General features: G+C 43.3%; 1 protein-coding gene across 5 annotated transcripts; it reads right to left on the bottom strand.

The window, feature by feature from the left end:
• Window positions 1-816: 816 nt before the first annotated feature.
• Window positions 817-19,427, bottom strand: NDE1 (nudE neurodevelopment protein 1). Of its 5 annotated transcripts, none has more exons than XM_010392517.4 (10): window positions 19,237-19,427; window positions 17,684-17,782; window positions 10,610-10,737; window positions 9,913-10,066; window positions 6,637-6,785; window positions 6,148-6,284; window positions 4,923-5,099; window positions 4,403-4,494; window positions 3,255-3,391; window positions 817-2,154 (listed from the first exon to the last, which is right to left on the bottom strand). In XM_010392517.4, exons 3-10 carry the CDS (start codon window positions 10,693-10,695, stop codon window positions 2,061-2,063), a joined length of 1,026 nt encoding a protein of 341 aa, XP_010390819.1. In that variant the 5' UTR covers window positions 10,696-10,737; window positions 17,684-17,782; window positions 19,237-19,427; the 3' UTR covers window positions 817-2,060. The 5 variants fall into 5 exon arrangements, with proteins under 5 accessions (XP_010390819.1, XP_010390821.1, XP_010390823.1 ...); XM_010392519.4 differs by having other exon boundaries at window positions 17,684-17,763; window positions 19,392-19,407; XM_010392521.4 differs by having other exon boundaries at window positions 17,684-17,763; window positions 19,237-19,255.
• Between the last annotated feature and the right edge of the window lie 320 nt (window positions 19,428-19,747).

Below are 19,747 nucleotides of genomic sequence, written 5' to 3'. Positions count from 1 at the left end.
CATCTGTTATGTGCAGAAGTATTTCCAACCAAAGCCTCAAGAGCAGGCTGAAACCATCAGAAACAGCAGCCCACACTGAATGCAGGGATCCAAGCCAAGCTATTCTGCACTAAGGGCTCAGCATGCAGTTACTTTTTATTTTTGGAGCACTCCAGCAAGACCACAACCTACTCCTGGGAGCTAACAGGACCTACAACAAACCCATGCAGCTCAAGCACTTTCAGACAGCAGCAGCTCTGTGGTCACACTGGGGCAGTAGGGAGCCGTGTACAGCAAAGCAGGATGTAAAATCTCTCTAAATCCAGTGCAGAGAGCTTACCCGATGCCTTTGATTGAACAGCAAGTGAACCTTAAGCAGTGTGACTACAGGGAGAGCAAATCATGCACAAACATCCACCTTGACAGTTGAAGCAATCATCTTCTAAATCTAAGCATTGTTTCACAAGTGCAGAGATCACGAACTGGGGATTCAGACTAGGCACCACTTAGCCAGCAGAATCAGAGCCCAGAGAATTCTCTCTGCTCATGAAGGAGTAAAGGAAGAATCCATTTAGAGCAATTAAGATGACAAGCTGAGCAGAGGGGGGTTAGGAGTTATCGGATAAGACTTGATCATTGCTTGATTAGGCACAGAGCCCAGCTCTGTAAAGATGCTCAAGAGCTGGCTGTTAATGCAGTTTGTGAGCCTGCATGTGTGGGAACAAGGAGACAAGCAAGTCAGACTTCATATTAAATGATCTTAATCACCAATGCTTGGCGCAGAATCAGCAAACTGAACATGTATAAACCTCAACTTGCAAAAAAACTCAAAATGTATCAAGAGTGCACATTCAAAATAAGCTTTATTCTGCTCCCCAGTTAAACCAACTTCATAGGTGGACTGAAAAATGGAAATTATCTGTGGTTTTCATATTCTAGAGAAACAGATGTATCAGTGGCTGTTTTCACAGCACTTTCTTAAAAAAACCCAAAAAACTGCCAAAAAAACATCAAAACCATCTATGTATTCTTTTGTCAACTAAGCTCTCCACATCCCCTGCCACAAAAGAAAAAAAAAAATTGTTTAGTCACAATTAGTTTTCCAAGTACAGCCTTCCATAAAATACATTAACACTGGGAATGAATCTACTCCATTTAAAAAACAAATGCAGTAATATTTTACAGAGGGAAAAATTATTTTAAAATAATTCTCTACTCATATACACTCCTCTAGAATAAAGGGGTTTCCAGGTTAGAAAAGCATTTCTAAATTAGTAATAGCTGATACATTCATATAGAAAAATAAAACATGAAAAAAACCACTAACACCCAAGGCACCTTAGTGAAGGGAGGTTTGTAAAGCAGTAAAACCCATCTATCAAGATGTCAGAACTAGAAACTTAATCAGGTCTGGCCCCCACTATGGTGGGGGGGGGGGGAAGATGTCTACATGCTGTTAGCTCTAGGATCTCCTATGCACTCTAAGCACCAGACATGTCTCAACTTTAAACATGACCTGTTCCAAATAACAAATCACTGCTTACAGAAACATCTTGGCACTACAGAGGCAGGTTTTTGTGCTGCTACATTCTGGTCAGCAAACATCCCACAAGGAGCTGAGCAGCTTCCCTGCAGAAATACACCTTTCTCCACATAAAAACACTCCTTTAATTTGGGTGACTGCAGCACACAATACCCATGGTAGAAAGCAGAATTTCAGCCAGAACTGGTGGTGAATTAACATGAAAAGCCAAAGCCTGAGGATAGGGAATATTGCTATGTTGTAGGCAGAAGGACAATGGCTTTGGCAGTGTCAAAAGAAGTGACCTTCAAGGAGCTATTTACAGCAGCTGGTACAGGAAGCAATTCCCAGTCCTGCACTGCCAGTCAGCATTGCTTTGTCACACTTTGTCACCCACACAGCCTGCCCACCGGCCACACTGGAAGCCACTGCCAACTGAGACTTCTTGTTCAGCTCTCACCTACCCTGACACTGCTGTCTGCTTGCTCACTGATACTCTCTTTAAAACTAAAGTTTGAAATACACATTTCTTCTCCTTTCCCAAAGCCAGCCAGGCTTTTCATAGCAGCATCTTGACAACACTTTGTGAGGGATGGCTCATGGGTCCTGGAATGTTTGAATGCCGTGTTCCAAACTCCAGACGTTTCACCAACCTGCAAATAAAAATACAAGTCAGTGCACTTCTCACTCTGTGTAACCATGCTCAGAATAACTGCTCTCTTCTACAGCACACTACTCAGCTGAGAAACCAGCAGATGAAAAAACAGCACTCTGAGCACTACATGAGCCCATTCCTTAACTGGGCTGAGTTTCCAGTGTAACACAGGGCTCCACTTCCCTTTGAGTAATGAACACTATCTTTTACAGGTGTTGGAATTTCAGTTTAGCATTGCAGCAGTAGATAATCAGCTGCATGAATATGTAAATGTATGGCCCCTGAGGCTTTCTTGCAGGAGCTTTCATGAGGTTTCTCCCCAAGCTAGGAGAGCAAGTACAGAGTGGAACATTCCTTCTAAACAACACCACTAGGCACTGGAATACAGGACAAACCAGAACTCACAGCACAAGGGTCTGGCTAAATAATTAAGTCTGAAACAAAGTGTACTATAGGCACTTAATTTACACAGAACCTAAAGAATGTGCAGTAAAGGATTGGCAGTTATTGCAATCTGCAATAACCTTGCTGATTTTTCTTCATTTGATTAAAAAAAGGCAACCAGTTCAAACATTCAGAGAAATTTGTAAGTTGAGTAAAGCAACTTCCTGTCAGCTGCTACTTAAAAACACCTCTTAGCAACTATAAAGCATTCTGAGTGGACCTACTATCCACCTTTTTTCCAGTTCTCCCATAAGTGAGAATCTTAACTATGATAAGGGAAGTCTCCCTACATGCTGTAACATTCCTGAGACATCATTTGTACAAGAACAAAAAGCATAAAACAAATTGAACCAATAAGCAAGAACTGTTGTACTTTGTCCCATTTAAACACTGATTTATAATAAAACACATCTTGCACTTGCTTCATATTTGAGGTATTCAAAACTTGATTTCAGCTAGTCTTCCAATTTCAGCAGCTACTGATTCCAAATTTTAAACTGACCTGAAACATTCAAATCATAATCCTGAATAATTTCTCATACTTTGAAAATAAATCTGTCCCTACCAAAACTAAGACTTAAATATTTAAATACCAGTCCCTAAATTCCAACACCAACAGCTGTCACCAAGATACCAGCAGAGCCCAGCACTCACCCTGTATCACACAGAGGCTGATGAGGACTCAGGCGCGTTTCAAGGACATCTCTGTTCATGTACATGGACACTGAAGGCCTGTTTGGAGACTGGTCATACACAAAGTTTCGGCAAGATGCAAGCTTGGACTCCAAAGCCTGAAGTAAATAGATGAGGGAAGTGTCAGAACCCTTCTCTTTCAGAAGATGGCACTGTGGCATACCAAAATGGCACTAAGTATGTGGGTTTAGGTTTTTTTTTTTTCTTTCTTTAAGAGCGAGTTATCCAGTAGAGGAACCTGCTAGACCCCAGTGCCACATGAGTTCTAAATTTGTGAAGAGATGAAGACAGTCATCTCTCTAAAGCTGAATCTCTGTTTCTCTAGGGAGCTGATGCTCTTCACCAGCAGGAACACAAAATCTTCACTTTCCTCAGGGACATTTTTACATCTTTCTTACAGGCATCAGTTTTTAGATTATTAAATGTTCATTTGAGCTATTTGCTTCCCCAGACATGTATTACCATGGTACACCAGAGGAAATGAGCCACATATATTCTGTGCTCCATCACATGCTCCCATTCTAGATCATCTTTATTGAGTTACTTTTTGGCTGTATCAGTTGTGCAGCTCAGCCCATCAAAGAGTCATACAAATGCTTGTAACAACACACCACTGAGGCATAAGGAATGAAACACAAGTAATGGGATAACTTTCCCAGCATCAGCACTACCTTAAATATCAAACTACAGCTTAGCAGGACATTAGGCCTTGCTCAAAAGACTACTGGACTCTTAAGGCAAACTTCACCAGAAGCCTTCTGGACAGCAGGCACCAGCCTGCTAACGTCTCTGCCTTTCATTGGAACAGATCCCTTCTCAATTTACTCATGCTAACTTATTTTTTATGCACATGCACTTCCAGAAATTCACAGAGGTAGATCTTACCCTGATCAGGATTAGAACTTAGAAAAATAAGCACGGTCCATTTTATTTGGGGGCTGGTCAGAAACATTTGAAGTCCAAACCAGTCCCAAGGCAACGCTTAGCTAACCTGGAGCCAAGAGACTCTTTCCAGTCTGTTTCCCCTGAACAGCAGCACAAGTGGTGCTGGCTGCAGCTTCCAACAGCTCCAGGTTTCCAAGAGCATTGCCTGGCAGGTAATCACTCACCCCCACTTTTCGCAGCAAGTCTCCCACAATATTAAGTGCAGATATTCTTGCAGCTGGTGTGAGAGGGGTTGCACCATAACTGTCCTCAAGACCTGCAGGGCAGATTAAAGAAGGATATGTTACTCAAGAAAAGAAAAGAGGAAAAAAAAATTCACCCAACTCTCTTAGAGAAGATGATTCAAGGAACACAGTTAAAGATCACACAGGTTTTTAAAACCTTTCCCCTAAATTAGACCAACATCTCTGGGACAATTGTGAACTAATAGTAAAATCCCAACAGCTCATCTTATCCCTCATTATTACCAGACTGTTCAAGTCAGTTGGAAATGAACAGACTATGAATAAAGTCAAAAAAATCCCAGTCTATGAATACAGAAGCCATGGTGATTGGATTTAGGTGTATTTACACTACACTATGCACTCAACTCTGTGGCTAAATGAGGAATTAAAAGAAGGCAGCAAACTATAGCAAAAACAAGAGCATCAAATAGTATTTCTGAGCCAGTTCCCTGCCAGTCACCTCTCCTAAATGTCCCAGGGGTGGGTATGCTGATGGGTGTCCGACGCATTGCCGGTGTTGAGGGCACAGATAAGGAGGCCTGAACTGCAGTGTCTGTTCTTTCTGCTTCCAGGGGAGTTCTCATCGGTGTTTTGGGTTTCTCCTGTTTCTGCTGCACTGCAAGCTCTTGTCGTAGATCTGTGAAGGAAGCAACACAAAGCAAGTGTTGGGAGTATGTAGCCACCAAGATAAAAACAGGAGGTAATCTTTTGCTCAAAAGATTTTTCTCCTTATGGAGGTGAGCTAAAGTCACTTATCCTTGTAGAAGATTATTCCAGGCATATCTTCAAAATCCAGATAACTAAAGGCCTTTCTAGGATTGTGGCTGAAGATGTTTTAGTAGTGTTAGTTCAGTTGCTATTATCTGGCTTTCATTTTCAAACCCTTTCATGAGGCTCCTCTTCAGACAGGAATTAACTCCTTTCCAAATGTTACAGGCTGGTAAGCAGAGGCACATCAAGTCTGAGGCTTGGCAATTTGGCACACACCTTGGCTACATTCTGGCTTCCTGCAAGGCTGAGATCCTACCCGTTGTACCTTCTCCTATCCTGGTTCCCACATGAAGGAAACTTGAGCTGAGGCCAGGTGGAAGCCACATCATTATCTAGCCAAGGGACAGATCACTTCTGTCCCACAGCCTGGCTGTAGCTTATGGATATCATTCAAGGGCACAGAATACAAGACCTGAAAATAGAAGCTCATCCAGCTCCAGGGTCTCTCTCTTCTCACCCAGCCTTACTTACAGATAGCAAAAAGCCAGTGCATTCCAAGGCAACCAGAAGTCAGTCACAGCCTTCCTGTTTTACGTCCCCATGAGTGCTTCGCTGACTCCACTTTCCACAGGCCAGGAAACAACAAGGTTAATGTGTATTGAAGCTGACCTTCATGGGTTACAGGAAGCCACACCAGCATGTGCCCCAGCTGGACTGGCTCCTCTCAACTCCCTAAAGCCCTGATAAGGAGAAGGTCGGAACAGACTTTTGTTTCTGTGAGTGCTCTGGAACAAGGTCACAAGTTCAAGGAATGGGGCAGAACAGTCTTAAGTTTCCTTACTTGTTTCTACATTTCAGATAGCAGGTTTTAAAGAAGCAAACTTAAAAGCCCAGCTCTAAGGCATATGGACAGGACTGAACAGCTACAAGGCAGCGGGAGAGAAAGGAAAAGATACAAATAACTTCTGTCTAACCTCTGGCTTCATCTTTCAGGCGCTGCACAGACTCCAGAAGGTTTTCCTTCTCATCCAGCTCACTCTCCAGAAAAGCATTTCTTTCAATAGCCTGGTTTAAACGCTGTTCAAAATCCTCCAGAGACATTATAGTGGCTCTGAAAAAGAGTGCAATTAGGTGTCACTACCAAATCGCTCAAGCACATTGAGGACTCCCTCTCCCACAAGAAAATGGATACTGTTGCATTTTTGTTTGGTTTACTTTGTTTGATTATTATTTTTTAATTTAGCTTGTAAGATATGAAAGAGTACAGTCAGGGGAGTGGAAGAGGTAAAAAAAAAAATCTATCACATGGCTCATCTGCAACCAATCTCTTCAACACTATCATCACACAAGTGATAGCTCAGAATGGCAGTGCTAACGAGTACAGTATTACAAACAGCTCAGTGACACCACACTCGCAGGACAGAATAAAGGTGGAAAAAAAAACCTCACAAAAAGGAGATCACCTTTTTGCTCTTTCCAAGTCATCGTTTTCTTGCTCGAGTTCTCGAATATATTTCTGAAGCTGCTCTTTAATAGCTCTTGTCTGTGCCAAGTCATCTTCCAGTGCAGAGATTTGCCTGTATCCTTCTGAATGCTGCATTTCGATCTTTTCCTACTCAAAGGCAAATCAAATAGCACATCAGGTACTTAGCAACAGATGTTCTCTTTCTGCAGCATTGTCTGAGCCCCTTGAAAGGCAGAGACAGATGCTCTGAAGTTTTCTGAGAAACATCACTTTACATACAGTAAAATGCCAACAAATTCTATTGCTCACATAATTCTGGGCTGCCAGCAGACAAGAGCTCTTCCTGTCACTCCTTATCAAACAAAAGTGCTGGGGAACAGCTCCCAACACTCACAGCACAGGGCAATTCCTTGCCTCTCCCAGACAGCCTGACTCAGCACAGTTTCTTAGCAATACACAAAGCAGGACACAAGAGAAGCCACTTATTTTCAAACCTAGTATGAAGTCAGGCAGTATTTAGGACCAAAGTAACAAGATTTAAAAAAAAAAAAACAAAAAAAACCAAAAAAACAAAAACCCAACTGTGACACTGTTACATACTGCTGTGGAATCAGCAAGATCCTGCATTGCTCATGTGGTTTTATTAGCCCACAGCAGGTTCAGAATTCTAGATCACAGAACATTTCAGGCACAATTATACTTTGGATGTGAACCTAAACCAAACTCTGTCTCCCTCTACACCATGTATACAAGCATACATTTAAGAAAGGCACAGGCAGGGAGGAAGACTTAGCTTCCACATCAGATCTCTCTCTCCTGCACTACCACTAAATGTGGAGTTAGTTCCACAGCATGTGACAGGGAAAGCTTCACAGCACACTATTACAGTGCTTTATACTCAACCACCTTGCTACCAGACCACTTCAACATGCCAGACATTTTTTAGAAACTCCAAGATTGCTGTGTAAGCAGCATTCCTGAAGCGCTCTCCAGACAGAATTCAAGCACAAAACACTCGAAGTCACTGGAAACAAATCCATGCACTGGAATTTGAAAACCATGGCAAGTAATCTAGTGTGAATGTGAAAACAGCTATTTTAGCACACGAAGTGCATAGACAAGGAGGAGGGAAAGAGATACCCATCCTGAACTAAAAAATCCTTATTTGATTGCAGTGTGGTGACACTGCTGTAATTCCAAATCTCTGAAACACAGTTAAGAGCCTCTAAGCTCCAAGAGGCAGATTACTTTCTACTAGTTTCTCAGGACTCTCTAAACTAACCCTCCAAAGCACTATTCCCATCAGTTTTTAGGTAGTGTGAGCTCTGATTTTGGAGGGGCAGCAAACACACACACTGGGCTGGTAACCTCAGAGCCACAAGCTGTGTGGGCCTGGCAAAGTTCACTGGTGTTGACCTAGATGCAGATCCCAACCCTTGATGGGCTCAGATAACACTGCTGCTCAATAGCTTCATGAGACTAATGCTTTGCTCTTGAATTGATTCAGATAAAAGACCAGAACTGCAAGATCTGAGTCTTTGTTTTTAGCCAATTGTAATAAACTATCAGCTGATCTGGCCCTCAATGGTGGCTCTGTTCCTTCACTGCAGGCTGTTACTGCAGTTTTCAGGCTGCATGAATAGCCAATTGTTGAATGGTTTATTTCAAGCAGAATATATATTACGAGAGTTATCTACTGTCAAGAATGATTTCAGATTTTCTAAAATATGGCTACCTTCCACTTTTTGAGGCTCTGTATCGCCTCCCACTATTTTCATTCTTCACTGTTTTGGCTGGTTCACTGTCCCTTCCTCTCATCCCAGCTAGAGAAAGAAAATAGTCTACACACTCCTCAATTAAATGAACTATGGGTTTTATCTTTGTCAAACTTTTGTCTTCTCCCCAAACCCATCAGCTTCCACAGGTTTATGTGGCTACATGGAACAGCAGACCGATACACCATGCACAACATTTAATATTTCTAAGGTGCTACAACAAGAACAACAAGGATTAATGAACATAAATACAATTAAACAAGTCTTGGAGGTCTTGCTATCAAAAAGCAGGAAGTGGAGGGAATGGCTAAATTGGTGCTAGAGGGACAGGACATCTACCTGGAACAGAAGAGTACTTCCTTAAGACAGTAATTTGGACAACAGTTTAAACAAAAGGCATTGCAAACCTGGATTATCTGGTGATTAATCACTTAAATACCTACACTCCCATTAGCTCATTATTGCATCCAATTGAGTAGAAGAAGTGTAATTATATTCATCTCTGCTTCCACAGAGATTGACCTAGCCCTACAAAACATGGTGTAGTATTTCTTGGGTGACTGTAACTCATCTGTAAGCAAAAGGCCTAAAATAAAACTTTAAAAAGTGACACCAATTTCAGCGACAATTTTTTTCCAAACTTAAGAGAACTTACCAGTATTTCCTAAACTTGTCAGTCAGCACAGGGGACTAGTAGCATCTTTGATGAGACTGAAATGAGGCACTCATCACTCTTCATACTCTATATAGCTTCACTGTTTCTAAAGCCACTGCGTTAAGAAGCTCCATCTCAGTAAGTTCATATCCTTTATATTTTATAATTCTGGAAGTTAATGCCTTTCTGCTGGTGCTTAGTTTCACAGAATGCAAACCATGTGCAAAGAGGATAACTCATTTTTCCCTAAGGACAGATAGATTCAATAACAAAACCAGGACTGAAACTGTTTTATGACTCTCAATTCTATGTGTTACCCACCAGCTGCTGCTTCCCAGCTGATCTGAAATGTCAGATAATAAATACACAACTATGTAAAAAGGGTTTAAAACTGCATTTCCTTACATAATGCAAAAACACAGCTGCAGTGTTTGTGCTTTGATTGTTCTGCAGCATTATCTGTGACTGCATGATGCAGACAACAAGAAAGCTATGAACAACAGCACTAAATAGATGGAAAAAGGAATAGAACAGCAGCTCTCTTGTGTTCACACTTAGGTCTCCACTCTACTGTAGACAATTTTCTCCCATCTGAAATCTATGCTGACACACAGCCACAACCTGTGAACAGGGGTCCAGGAACACTACCAAGGAACACAGAATCCTCAAAGTAGACAACAGGTTGGCATTTCTTTATTTTTCAAGACTCTCCTTTCTGCAGTCTTCTGCTCAACTTCCTTGTAATGCTGAGTGTGACACCACAGGGCAAACAGAGTCTGCAAACACCTGTCCCGTTCACCTCTGCGCTGAGGACGTGCACACAAGGAGCATCACCAGCTCTTACCTTCACTGACTCCAGCTCCATCCGCAGATGGTTGTTTTCTGACAGAAGGTCTCTGTTCCTGGACTCTGTTTGTTGCAGCTGAGTCTCCAGTTCGGCTTCATACTCTCGGCTCCCTTCTTGGAATTCACGCAATTCCTCCTGCGTATTCTCAGCACTAGAGAGAAATTCCAGCAACAGAGTTCACCATAGTGAGCAAAGCAAAAAACATCTCTTGTACACTCAAGGTAAAAAAAACACTGCTCTTGAATGTAGAAGGCTATATGCCCTTCTCCAACATATGTATTCAATAGGAAGAGAGAACCATATGCAAATGTTTCTCTGCCACGCATGGGAACTCACCCCATAGCATAGATAAAAACATTCAAATAAACAGAAAAACCCCCGAGTCTGTCTTCACACTATAGGTGTTGAGGGTCTGTGGCATCTTTTTAGTTTGTCAATTGTCCATTGCCATCACACATTTATTCCATTATTCAATTCTATTATTTATTTGGAAATACAAACAAAGACATTATTGATTAGCAATAAAAAGTGAGAAACAGAGAGAAAGATGAAAGGAAGTGTTTCATACTCTTGAACAATTCTATTGAAACAATCCTCCAGCAAGCTAAACAAGCAGCAATGAAGGGTCTGTGTCTTTGCATGCAGTGTTATGCACCTTATCCAACAACTTGGAGGAATGAAGTCACTGCCTTACCACTGCTTGTACTTCATAGCCAGCTCCTTCCAGTATCTGGTTTCTTCTTCCACTGAGCTGAAGTGTCGTCCTTCTGAGTCTTCCATAGTGAGTCCTCAAAGTCTAAAACTCCTGTTTCATATTCCCCCCTGAAAAATTAAAGGGTCAAGCATAAGAACTAAGGCAGTGAGCAGCCTCAGTCCTCCTTGCTGCAGAGCAGAACACCCATCCTCCCACACAGTCACTGCTCGCCTGGAGACCAAACTAAAGACCAGCCTTGACAGACCATAAATGCGAAAGAATTCCTGCTAAGTCACTTTGACCCAGTTCTTCCAAAGATGCTGCAGGCTTACACCACCTTCCCAGCTGTGAGCACCTTCAGCACCTCTGATTACACAAAACCCCAAACCTGAGCTGCAGCTGTGCCAATGCACAGAGAACACAAGGGAAAGAAGACATCTCAGCCACAACTTCAGCTCCAAACACACTGCAATTCAACAACCCTAAAGACACTTACCATGAAATTAAAGAGAAACTTCAAAGAGACAACAGATTAAGTACTCAAGATACTGATTTCCTGAGTTAACATTTCCAGGAACACGTAAGCTTTTTATGAACGTAACTGCCAGACATGAGAAAAATTTCTTCCTAGGTCAAAACACAGACAAAGCTACCCAACTTCAAATCTGAAATATCAAAATCTGTGTATGGCTACAATATATCTGGATACCTCAGAGAGTCATGGGAGAAGGGAGGGTAAAAGCTCCCCAGAGGTTTTAGCAGGATACCACTGGCTGGGTTAGGTATGCAGATAAGATTGCAGCAATCCAGACCATCCAGCTGCCCCTGTGCCAGCACAAACCCGGTCACAGGACATAGTCCCAAATGGGAATGACACATGAAAGAGCCACAAGGGAACCAAGAACCTTAAGCTGGTCACTCCCACTTGAGGACTTAAGTATCTAACCACCACAATTAAATAAATGCCCTGTGATGTGTATGACACACTCTATTAACCACTCTGTACCAAATATTTCATATGAGTTAGTCTTGACAATAGAGAAACATCAAACCTAGTGTTCTGCATAATCTGCCCATGTCCAGCCCTGGGTGAGGCAAAGATTCCACTCAGACATTACCAACTTAACAGAAACCGAAGAAGATCAAGAAGAGCAAATAGAGATGGAATTGAACAATTCATGACAGTGGCAGTTGTCAGAAAACAGTATCACTGAAATCTAATGACTGAAGAAACACAGTTTTACCAAGTTTCAACTCCAGTTCTGCTGAGCAAAATATTGCCTAGAGGTAATTCTGATGAACAAAGAAGGGACAGCTGAAGCCTTCAAAGATTATTTAGATGTCAGCCCTGTCTTCCACTCTTATTTATGATACTCATAAAATGCAGGAGTAGACCCTCTGAGCAGCATGTCTCAGCTAAAGAAAATGTGCATACACTGCACATCTATTGAACTCTATGGAAGAAAATATCTTTAACCTGTGTTGAGCTTTTCCTCTCCAAAAAATCATCTGATGTAAATATGATTGATTAACAGCCACCTATTTCATAAGTCTACTGAAACAAACTCAAGTATTCTTACCTCTACTACAGACAAAAGCACTCAAAAGTACTCTGGCAATCTGAAGCCAAATTCTTACATACCCAAGCAATGCCACAAACCCCAAATCCTTTTCACAGCCCAAGTAATTGTCAGATTATTGAGCAAGGAGTAAGCAGCGTCACAGCTAAGTGGGGCTGTGCCCGCATACATCAGTGCACAGTATCAGCTACACACGTACAGAAATTACACTGTTATTTAAAAGGTGAGGAGAAAAGTTACTAAGTCTTAGTTTTTACAATTGAGTTTGACACAAAATGTTCATTAGACAAAGCTAGAAGTGTTCCTTCTAAAAAATAAAGGCATTGTATAATGTACTGACACATTTCCAGCAGAAAGTCTCAAGGCTGAAGTATGCATCGGGCAAAAAAAGAGAGGAAAAGGAGTGTGAGTAAGGAGGAGTGATTTTCCAAATAGTATTCTTGCCCATTAAGAAGAAAATCATGACCAAGCAGAATTAACATCCTTGACCTAGGATACTTTACGTCACATCTACTCTGTTATTTTTAAGTGAACTGAAAGTGTCTTTGATGTTAATAAGCACGTCCTGCTCCAGGCAGTGTTTACACACACACCAATCTGTGCATCACACTTGTGAAGAAAAAAATCGAAAAAGGATTTTTTTCTGACACAAGCATTATAATAAATCCAATATCTGTGTTTAGACCGTCAACAAAAATAATTCAGGAAAGATAAAGATGACCTGCAAGACATCTTGCTCTGAAAAGCTTTCAAACCACCCTCTGTAACCAAAAGACAGCTTCCACCAGCCCCAAAATTTTGAATATGATCCTATCTAGCTCTTGTGTTTTTCTACTGCACTTTGGAAGAACTAAAAGACTATAATAAGTGGCATTTTTTAAGATTGTAGGGCCGCATAGAGAAGAACTTTCCTTAACTGATCCATACGATCCGTAAGACTTTCAGAGAACCCTGCGAATGTTCACAGCAGCACAAAGGTGCTGTTCCTTCACTTCCAGGTATGTCCTTGGGAATGTGAGATTATGGACCCACTGAGGATATCATCCATTAAGAGCTCGCTCTGCTTCAAGGTTACCATTACTACATAGTACTTATAATTTAAAATTAATTGTTCAACTGCAAATACATGGAAGGACTGTGGACCTGTACTTACTCCAGAGATGTGGCTACTGTCCAGTGCCACAGGCACTTTTTTTGCTGCAACATAAAAGGAAAACCTATTAGTTTCCTTCCCTGCATTACATCTTAGCTCACAGGGAATTTCTAACTAATCAAAGATGAAAAATACAAACTTAAACTGAAAAGAAAAAATCCAAGTTTGAGACAAGGTATTAAAGCTTTTCTAAACTTCTTTTCTGAAATTAGTCTAAGAAGAATAAAAACAAAAACCACGTATATCTTGTTAAACTGCCTGTAGAAAGGGTAGAGCTACGACTGGTTTTCCCCTGCTGCCATCTCCCCATGATTTTTAACAACTTGGAGACAATATGCAAAATGCCTGAAGAGAAATTAATTAGGAACTCCTCATTGTCTGGGCTCACCACAAAAGTGGGGAGAGCAAGGGGGGTGAAGGAGGTTTTAGAAATGCTTTGTTATACACTGGAAAAGGTAGAAAAAACAAGGAGAGAAATCAGTATGTAACAGGCACACACCGGCTGCATCTTGCTTGTTTCCGCACTCATGAAGCCAGAAGAGACATCTGGCCAGACTTCCTGCGTGCAGGCAGCACAAACGCTGGTCACAGGCATTACAAACCACATCATGCAGGAAGTGGAAGTGATCATGGGTGGGGCCTGGAATTTTGCAATGAGAACACCACAGGATAACTATTGCGGGAAACAATTTCATACCAGTGAGAGCAGAATTGCAAAATTCCTAAGGAAAAAAACAAGTATCAAGAAAAGCCACACAAAAAATTACTGAAGGAACTTCAATTTGGAAATCAGAGTCTGAGTTCACCCAAACTCATGAGGGCCTCAATTTAGACTGTTTCAGTCCTAGAACAAAAGACTCAAAACAACCCTGATACTGAACTTTTTTCTTCACAAAAGAACATTTAGCTTGGTGAACAATGCTAGCCTACCTTTGTAGCAATGCCTAATGGTCCAAGTCAAAGAAATTCATGTTGTAATAAAAAAGTAAAACAGTACCACAAATACTACTGAATAATCCATGACAGAGATGATGAAGCACCAATTAGACTTTTTTTTCCTAAATGTAAACCAAAACAAACCACCTCTTTGTTCCTGAAAAGTAGTTTTCCCGTCATATGAAAATTAGATTTGCTTAAAATATTCCCCTTGAAAGGGTCTTCCTGTAATACATGGGTCTGTTTTGTTTAAGCAATACAAAAGAAAATCGCCACAAAAGAGAAAGAAAAGGGAGAGGTCACGGGAGCGTCAGGATTACTACAAAATCCCACAGCCAGCACTGAAAAGAGTTATCAGCTTCTCCGGGGCTTCTCTACCAAAAGGCTGAATTCAGCAAAACCCTCCTCTTCCCAGTAACCAGTCCAGCTCCGACACTCGCAACTTTCTAGTGACTCCTAAGGAAACTCCGCACTTTTCCCCGCTGAAACGCCTGACCTTGGTGGTTCCAGCTGCAAGCCAAGGGGTCAGCAAGGCAGCTGATCCCATTCCCATGCGAAGCACGAAGCCGGGCGGGAGCTAAACCAGTGGGCACGGCTCCCACGCTCCGCTCCCCGCCCCACCAGCACCCGCACGAGCAGCTCCAGAAGCAGGAGGAGGTTCAGGTCCGCGCGAGGCCGCAGCCGGACAGGGTCCCGGGTCCCCTGGGCCCGGTGCCGGGTCCCCTATGCCCGGTGCCGGGTCCCCTATGCCCGGTGCCGGGTCCCGCTCCCCCGGGCCGCGCTGGGCTCTCACCGCGCTCCCGCCGCGCCCGCACCGCCGCTCCCGGCCCGGCCGGCGCCGCCGCCCCATTGGCTGCCGATCACGTGGTGCGGGGCGCTCCGCCAATCAGCGCCGCCGGGACGCGCGTCGGAAACTTTGGTGACTTTCAAAAGGCGCCGGGGGCGGCGGCCGCGGCCGTTCCCGACCCCGACCCCGGCACTGTTCCCACTCCTGTTCCCACTCCTGTTCCCGGCCACCGTCAGCCTCGCTAAAACACCTCCGTCCACGTTCAATGACCTACAGCCACATGCGCAAGGCTCCCCATCTTCTGAGGTGCTAAAGGTGTAAACCAGTACGTGCCGTAATTTTAAAGGCGTGATTGCCTTTAAAATGGTCTAAAAGAGGAAAAACTTTACAATAATTCTATTTTCTTAATTCAAAAGACCTCTGCTGCAAAAGCAAGCAGCGAGACAGCGCCCGTAACTATTTTTAATGCCAGCCCAACATCTCTAGACCAAAGTGCCCTTTTCCCAACCAAGGACAGGTTTCTGTGTCGCAGTCTATGAAATATTAGACACTTCCACTCATCTCTATCTCGGCATGATGTCATCATTCCAGAAAACGAGCGGCTGGCATCCGCAGGGGAATCGAGCTCCCGCAGACAATGGGGCAGAGCTGCAGCTCCCTGCAGCCCATAAATTCCTTGCCGTGGAATTTACTGGCAGGCAGGATCGATAGGAAGGGAACCGAGCTATGCAGAGGCTTTCTCAAGTGCCTCAGGTGTGTTCCTACCAACCGTGTACACAAACACTCGCTCATTAGTGGTGCCTGGCATTTGTTTCCGGAGCCAAAACAAAACCACAAATTACCACACGTGTATCACAGCAGCCCGGACAGGCAGGGCCATGTGTCACCGCCTCCCAGCCGGCAGCGATTCCCAAACGGCTGCTGATGGGCATCCACGTGCAGGAGCCCCGGTCCCAGTTGCATTTACCTCTGAGACGAAACACCAGGCCTGGAGCACGCAGTCTGATTCTGAAAAGAGTTGTCTAAACTGGAAATACGCCTCTCCCAAAGGCTTTGTAGAACAAGGCTGGGACTGTAACTAAGACAATGGATGCTTTTCCATAAATATTACACTAGTAGGAATCTGTCCATAACTACGATAACTTTAACTGAAAGGATGAGCAAAACTGTTCTACTTTCTGGTGAGGCATTCAGCAAAATAACTATATTTTCAGGTCAGATGTTCAGCAGAAGTAAATGGAGACAAACTATCATACAACTATGAAGAGAAAACTAAATAAGGTATTTTAAAAATTGGGTTAATAGCATTTGCAGTTCTGTCATTACTCAAGAATGTTTTTATTATTGGACAAGTTGCAGAAAACAAACCACATACTCTTGTAGCGTGTTCCCAGTAATTAAAAAAATTATACACCGCTCACAAGTTTGGGACAAAGGATGTTTTACTCCAACATTTCAAGCAAATTTTTGAGGATAGTATGACTACACAGATCATGTCACAGGTACACCCAAGTATTTTTAAAATTTCTCATATTGAAATACTTGTAAAACACAGCAAAAATTCTGAGATTTCAGAGGAAGCTGTTAGCCTCTTGTCCAATTCTGAAAGAGTGAAACAGCACCCTAACAAATGCCAGGGGCTCAAAGGCACTACTGGAAGCACTACTGTACACAAGCAATAAATATTCTTAGAAAAAGGTTACTGTAATCACTGTGACTGCCTTGTTTGCAAGAAGAACGAGAACACTTGTCTATTTCAAAATTAGCAGAGGAGAAGAAATTATTTTATGCATTTATTTTTAGTTTGCTGATTAATAATTAATAACTGGCAGATCTTTGTGGTGCTAGGATTCATGTGCTGGTTATTTTAATGAGAAGGCCACACTGATTCTTCCACAAAAGCTAAGCGGACAAAAATTTATCCACTGTAAGTTCTGGTAAGGTTGTAATACCTTATCTTTTGGCAATAAGTTTCTGTTGGGAAAAAATATTTACTTTTCTTAGAGAATTAAATAACTCATCACACCACCCACTCTATGGATGGAACAGAAACTGCTTACCAATTGTCATTACAAACTATTGAACTGCTTTATTTTTTTCAAATGGATTACTGACACCCATAGCAAGATGCGATAAACGTGTTAGAATGTCATATGGAAATATTGCTATCGTTGAAAAGCAAGTATTTGGCATTAATAAAACATTTTTTCTGTCTCTTCAAAGATGTTATATAATTCTCTGCAGTCTGTATATATAGAATCAGATTTGCACATGCTTGCTTTAGCAAGAAACAGACTCTCACTACTTTAAAAACCTTCTGATATCTTGAACTGACCCATTTTTTATGAAACTGCCAAATGCTCACTAATAGACCTGGTTTATTAAGCAGAGCAGAACACAGCAGCTCCCTCAGCCTTGGCACACAGCAGTGACACCCTTGGTGACCCTGGCAAGCCTGGCTGTGGCTCTGAGCATTCTCACCAGGGTTTCTCCTTGCTGCTGGCTGCAGCCTCTTAGGCAAAGGTGCAAGTAAATTCCAGCTTAGGCTAATGCCACAATTATGATCAAAAGATACTGAGGCAGCAAAAAGCAGATCCCCACCCTGTGCTGTCACTAACCTCTCTCCTTGAGGGGCCCAGCCTGGATGACATGGATTGGCCGCATGACTTTGGCCCAGCCTTCCAAGAGACCTGTTAAACTGTGAGACAGAGCCATGACTGTAGAAAGGCAAGAACAGGAAAATTAGAATTAAAGGTAGGGTTGTTGAGACAAGGACTATTAGCAGCACAAGGATTCAAGAGGAAAAATATCAACGTGGAAAGTTATACAATCCTAAAGTGAGCGAACCCCAGTTTTCTCTATTGAGTTGCCAGTGTCACCACATCAACAGACCCAGTGAGTGATGAGTGGATGCCCATAGCTTTCTTTATGCTTCTTTGGCCAGCAGACTTCAGGTGTTTTGTCTCAGGGGTGGGGACACACTAATGCCTAATCCAGTGGGTTCTTAGAAGGTTGTTCTTTTTTTGTTAGCCAGTAATTGCTTTATATTTTCAAGCTGTGTACATCTTACTTGGGGAATAGCTAATGATGCCCAAGGCAGAAAGTACAGAGTACAGAGAGGTCAGACATGTCCGTTAAAATAAGCAAACAGAAGATTTCTGAACTGTACTGACATTTAACTGCTGTCCTTGGGCTTGGACTGTAAACTGCCTTCAAGGCAAGAGGCTCCTAAAAACACTTAAAAGTGCATGTCCCTGACAATCTACCCAGACTTTTTTGCGTGTGAATTAAGTTCTAAGTGAAACCTTAAATTCTGTGCAGGATGTTCAGAATTGTTACTTGTAAGAGCCCAATTCAGCATCCTGGTAATTTCCTTATTGCCTGACACATGTTTGAGCCATGACCACAGCTGCTCAAGTACCTGCTGGGTGGCCAGGCCACTCCACGGGATTTCCTGGTGACCCCTTTTCTTATCCCATTGTTCTTTCATCCAGTGTACAAGAGCCAAGCAACACTGAGTCAAAATCCTCAATTTTGTTACCATTCTGCAGAACAGGGTGTCAGGCATCTAACACAGGTGGTGCACCTTTGAGGAAACCAGCACAGTCTTTTATAGAAAATGGTAACAAAGAAAGAATGATACAGAAACAGGGGATTGGTCACTGTCCTGGTTTCAGCTGGGATAGAGTTAATTTCTTCTCAGTAGCTGGTACAGTGCTGTGTTTTGGATTCCGAATGCAAATGGTGCTGATAACACACTGACGTTTTGGGTTTTGCCGTGTCATTTTTATCTTAAGACAAGGATTTTTTTTTTTTTAGCATTACAATCACCTTAAGTAATTTGAGGTTATATTTCATCCTACCATGTGCTACCAAGTTGTTATTTAACCTTATACTCTACTCGTTTCTGCTTGGATCTATTTGAACAATTAGTTGTCAAGGAAATAAGGACTTGTAGTGGTCTGTTCCTGGGATATATATCAACTTGGTACTTGATACTCTGCATTCCTCCATTGCTCCAACACCCTGCTGTCACAGAACCACGGAACGGGGTCAGCTTGGAAGGGACCACAGGGGTCAACCTGGTCCCACCTCCCTGGCTCTGGAGTATCTCCAGCGAGGCAGTCTCGCAGCCTCTCTGGACAATCTGTCCCAGCGCTCGGTCACTCACAGTGCAGTTCTGCCTCGCGGTCAGTGGAACTTCCTGGGCATCAGTTCCTCTGCTCCCACTGCTGGGCCCCGGAGAGCAGAGCCTGGTCTATGCTCTGAGCCCTCCCTGCAGATACTTTTACACATTCATGTCATGGCTTCAACCCTGATAGTTACCGCGGTGTTTCTGTGCGCTTTAACCCCGCTCGCCCCGCTCCGGGCCCGCCTCAAGGCCGCCGCTTTAAAGGAGGCGGGCGCGGGGCATTACGACGGCCGGCTTTGCGGCAGCGCGCTGCTTGGCGGCGCCTGACGGCAGAAGGAGCTGAGCGGGAGGAGGGAGGACAACAAAGGGCCGGGGGGCCGCGGCGGGCGCGGGGCGGCGGGGCCGGCGCAGGTGAGGCGGGCAGGGGAGCACGTCTGGGCCCCTGAAAGCGCGGGGCTGCTGCGGCAGCGAAGGACCGGCCCGGCACCGGACGGCCCGTCCTGCGGCCGGAGCTGCGGCGGCCTCGGCCCGGGGCAGCCGGAGCCCGGCA

The sequence above is a fragment of the Corvus cornix genome, chromosome 14 (genome assembly GCF_000738735.6).
Source record: "Corvus cornix cornix isolate S_Up_H32 chromosome 14, ASM73873v5, whole genome shotgun sequence".
NCBI lineage: Eukaryota > Metazoa > Chordata > Aves > Passeriformes > Corvidae > Corvus > Corvus cornix.
Note: the sequence above shows the minus strand (reverse complement) of the source record. Positions and strands in the feature narration are given on the sequence as shown.

Coding starts and splice junctions, on each gene's coding strand:
- NDE1 (XM_010392517.4), bottom strand. CDS start 10,695: ATGGAAGACTCAGAAGGACGACACTTCAGCTCAGTGGAAGAAGAAACC. Junction 6,786..9,912: donor TGGAGCTGGAGTCAGTGAAG/GTAAGAGCTGGT, acceptor GCCTTTGAGTAG/GAAAAGATCGAAATGCAGCA. Junction 6,285..6,636: donor GACTTGGAAAGAGCAAAAAG/GTGATCTCCTTT, acceptor ACTCTTTTTCAG/AGCCACTATAATGTCTCTGG.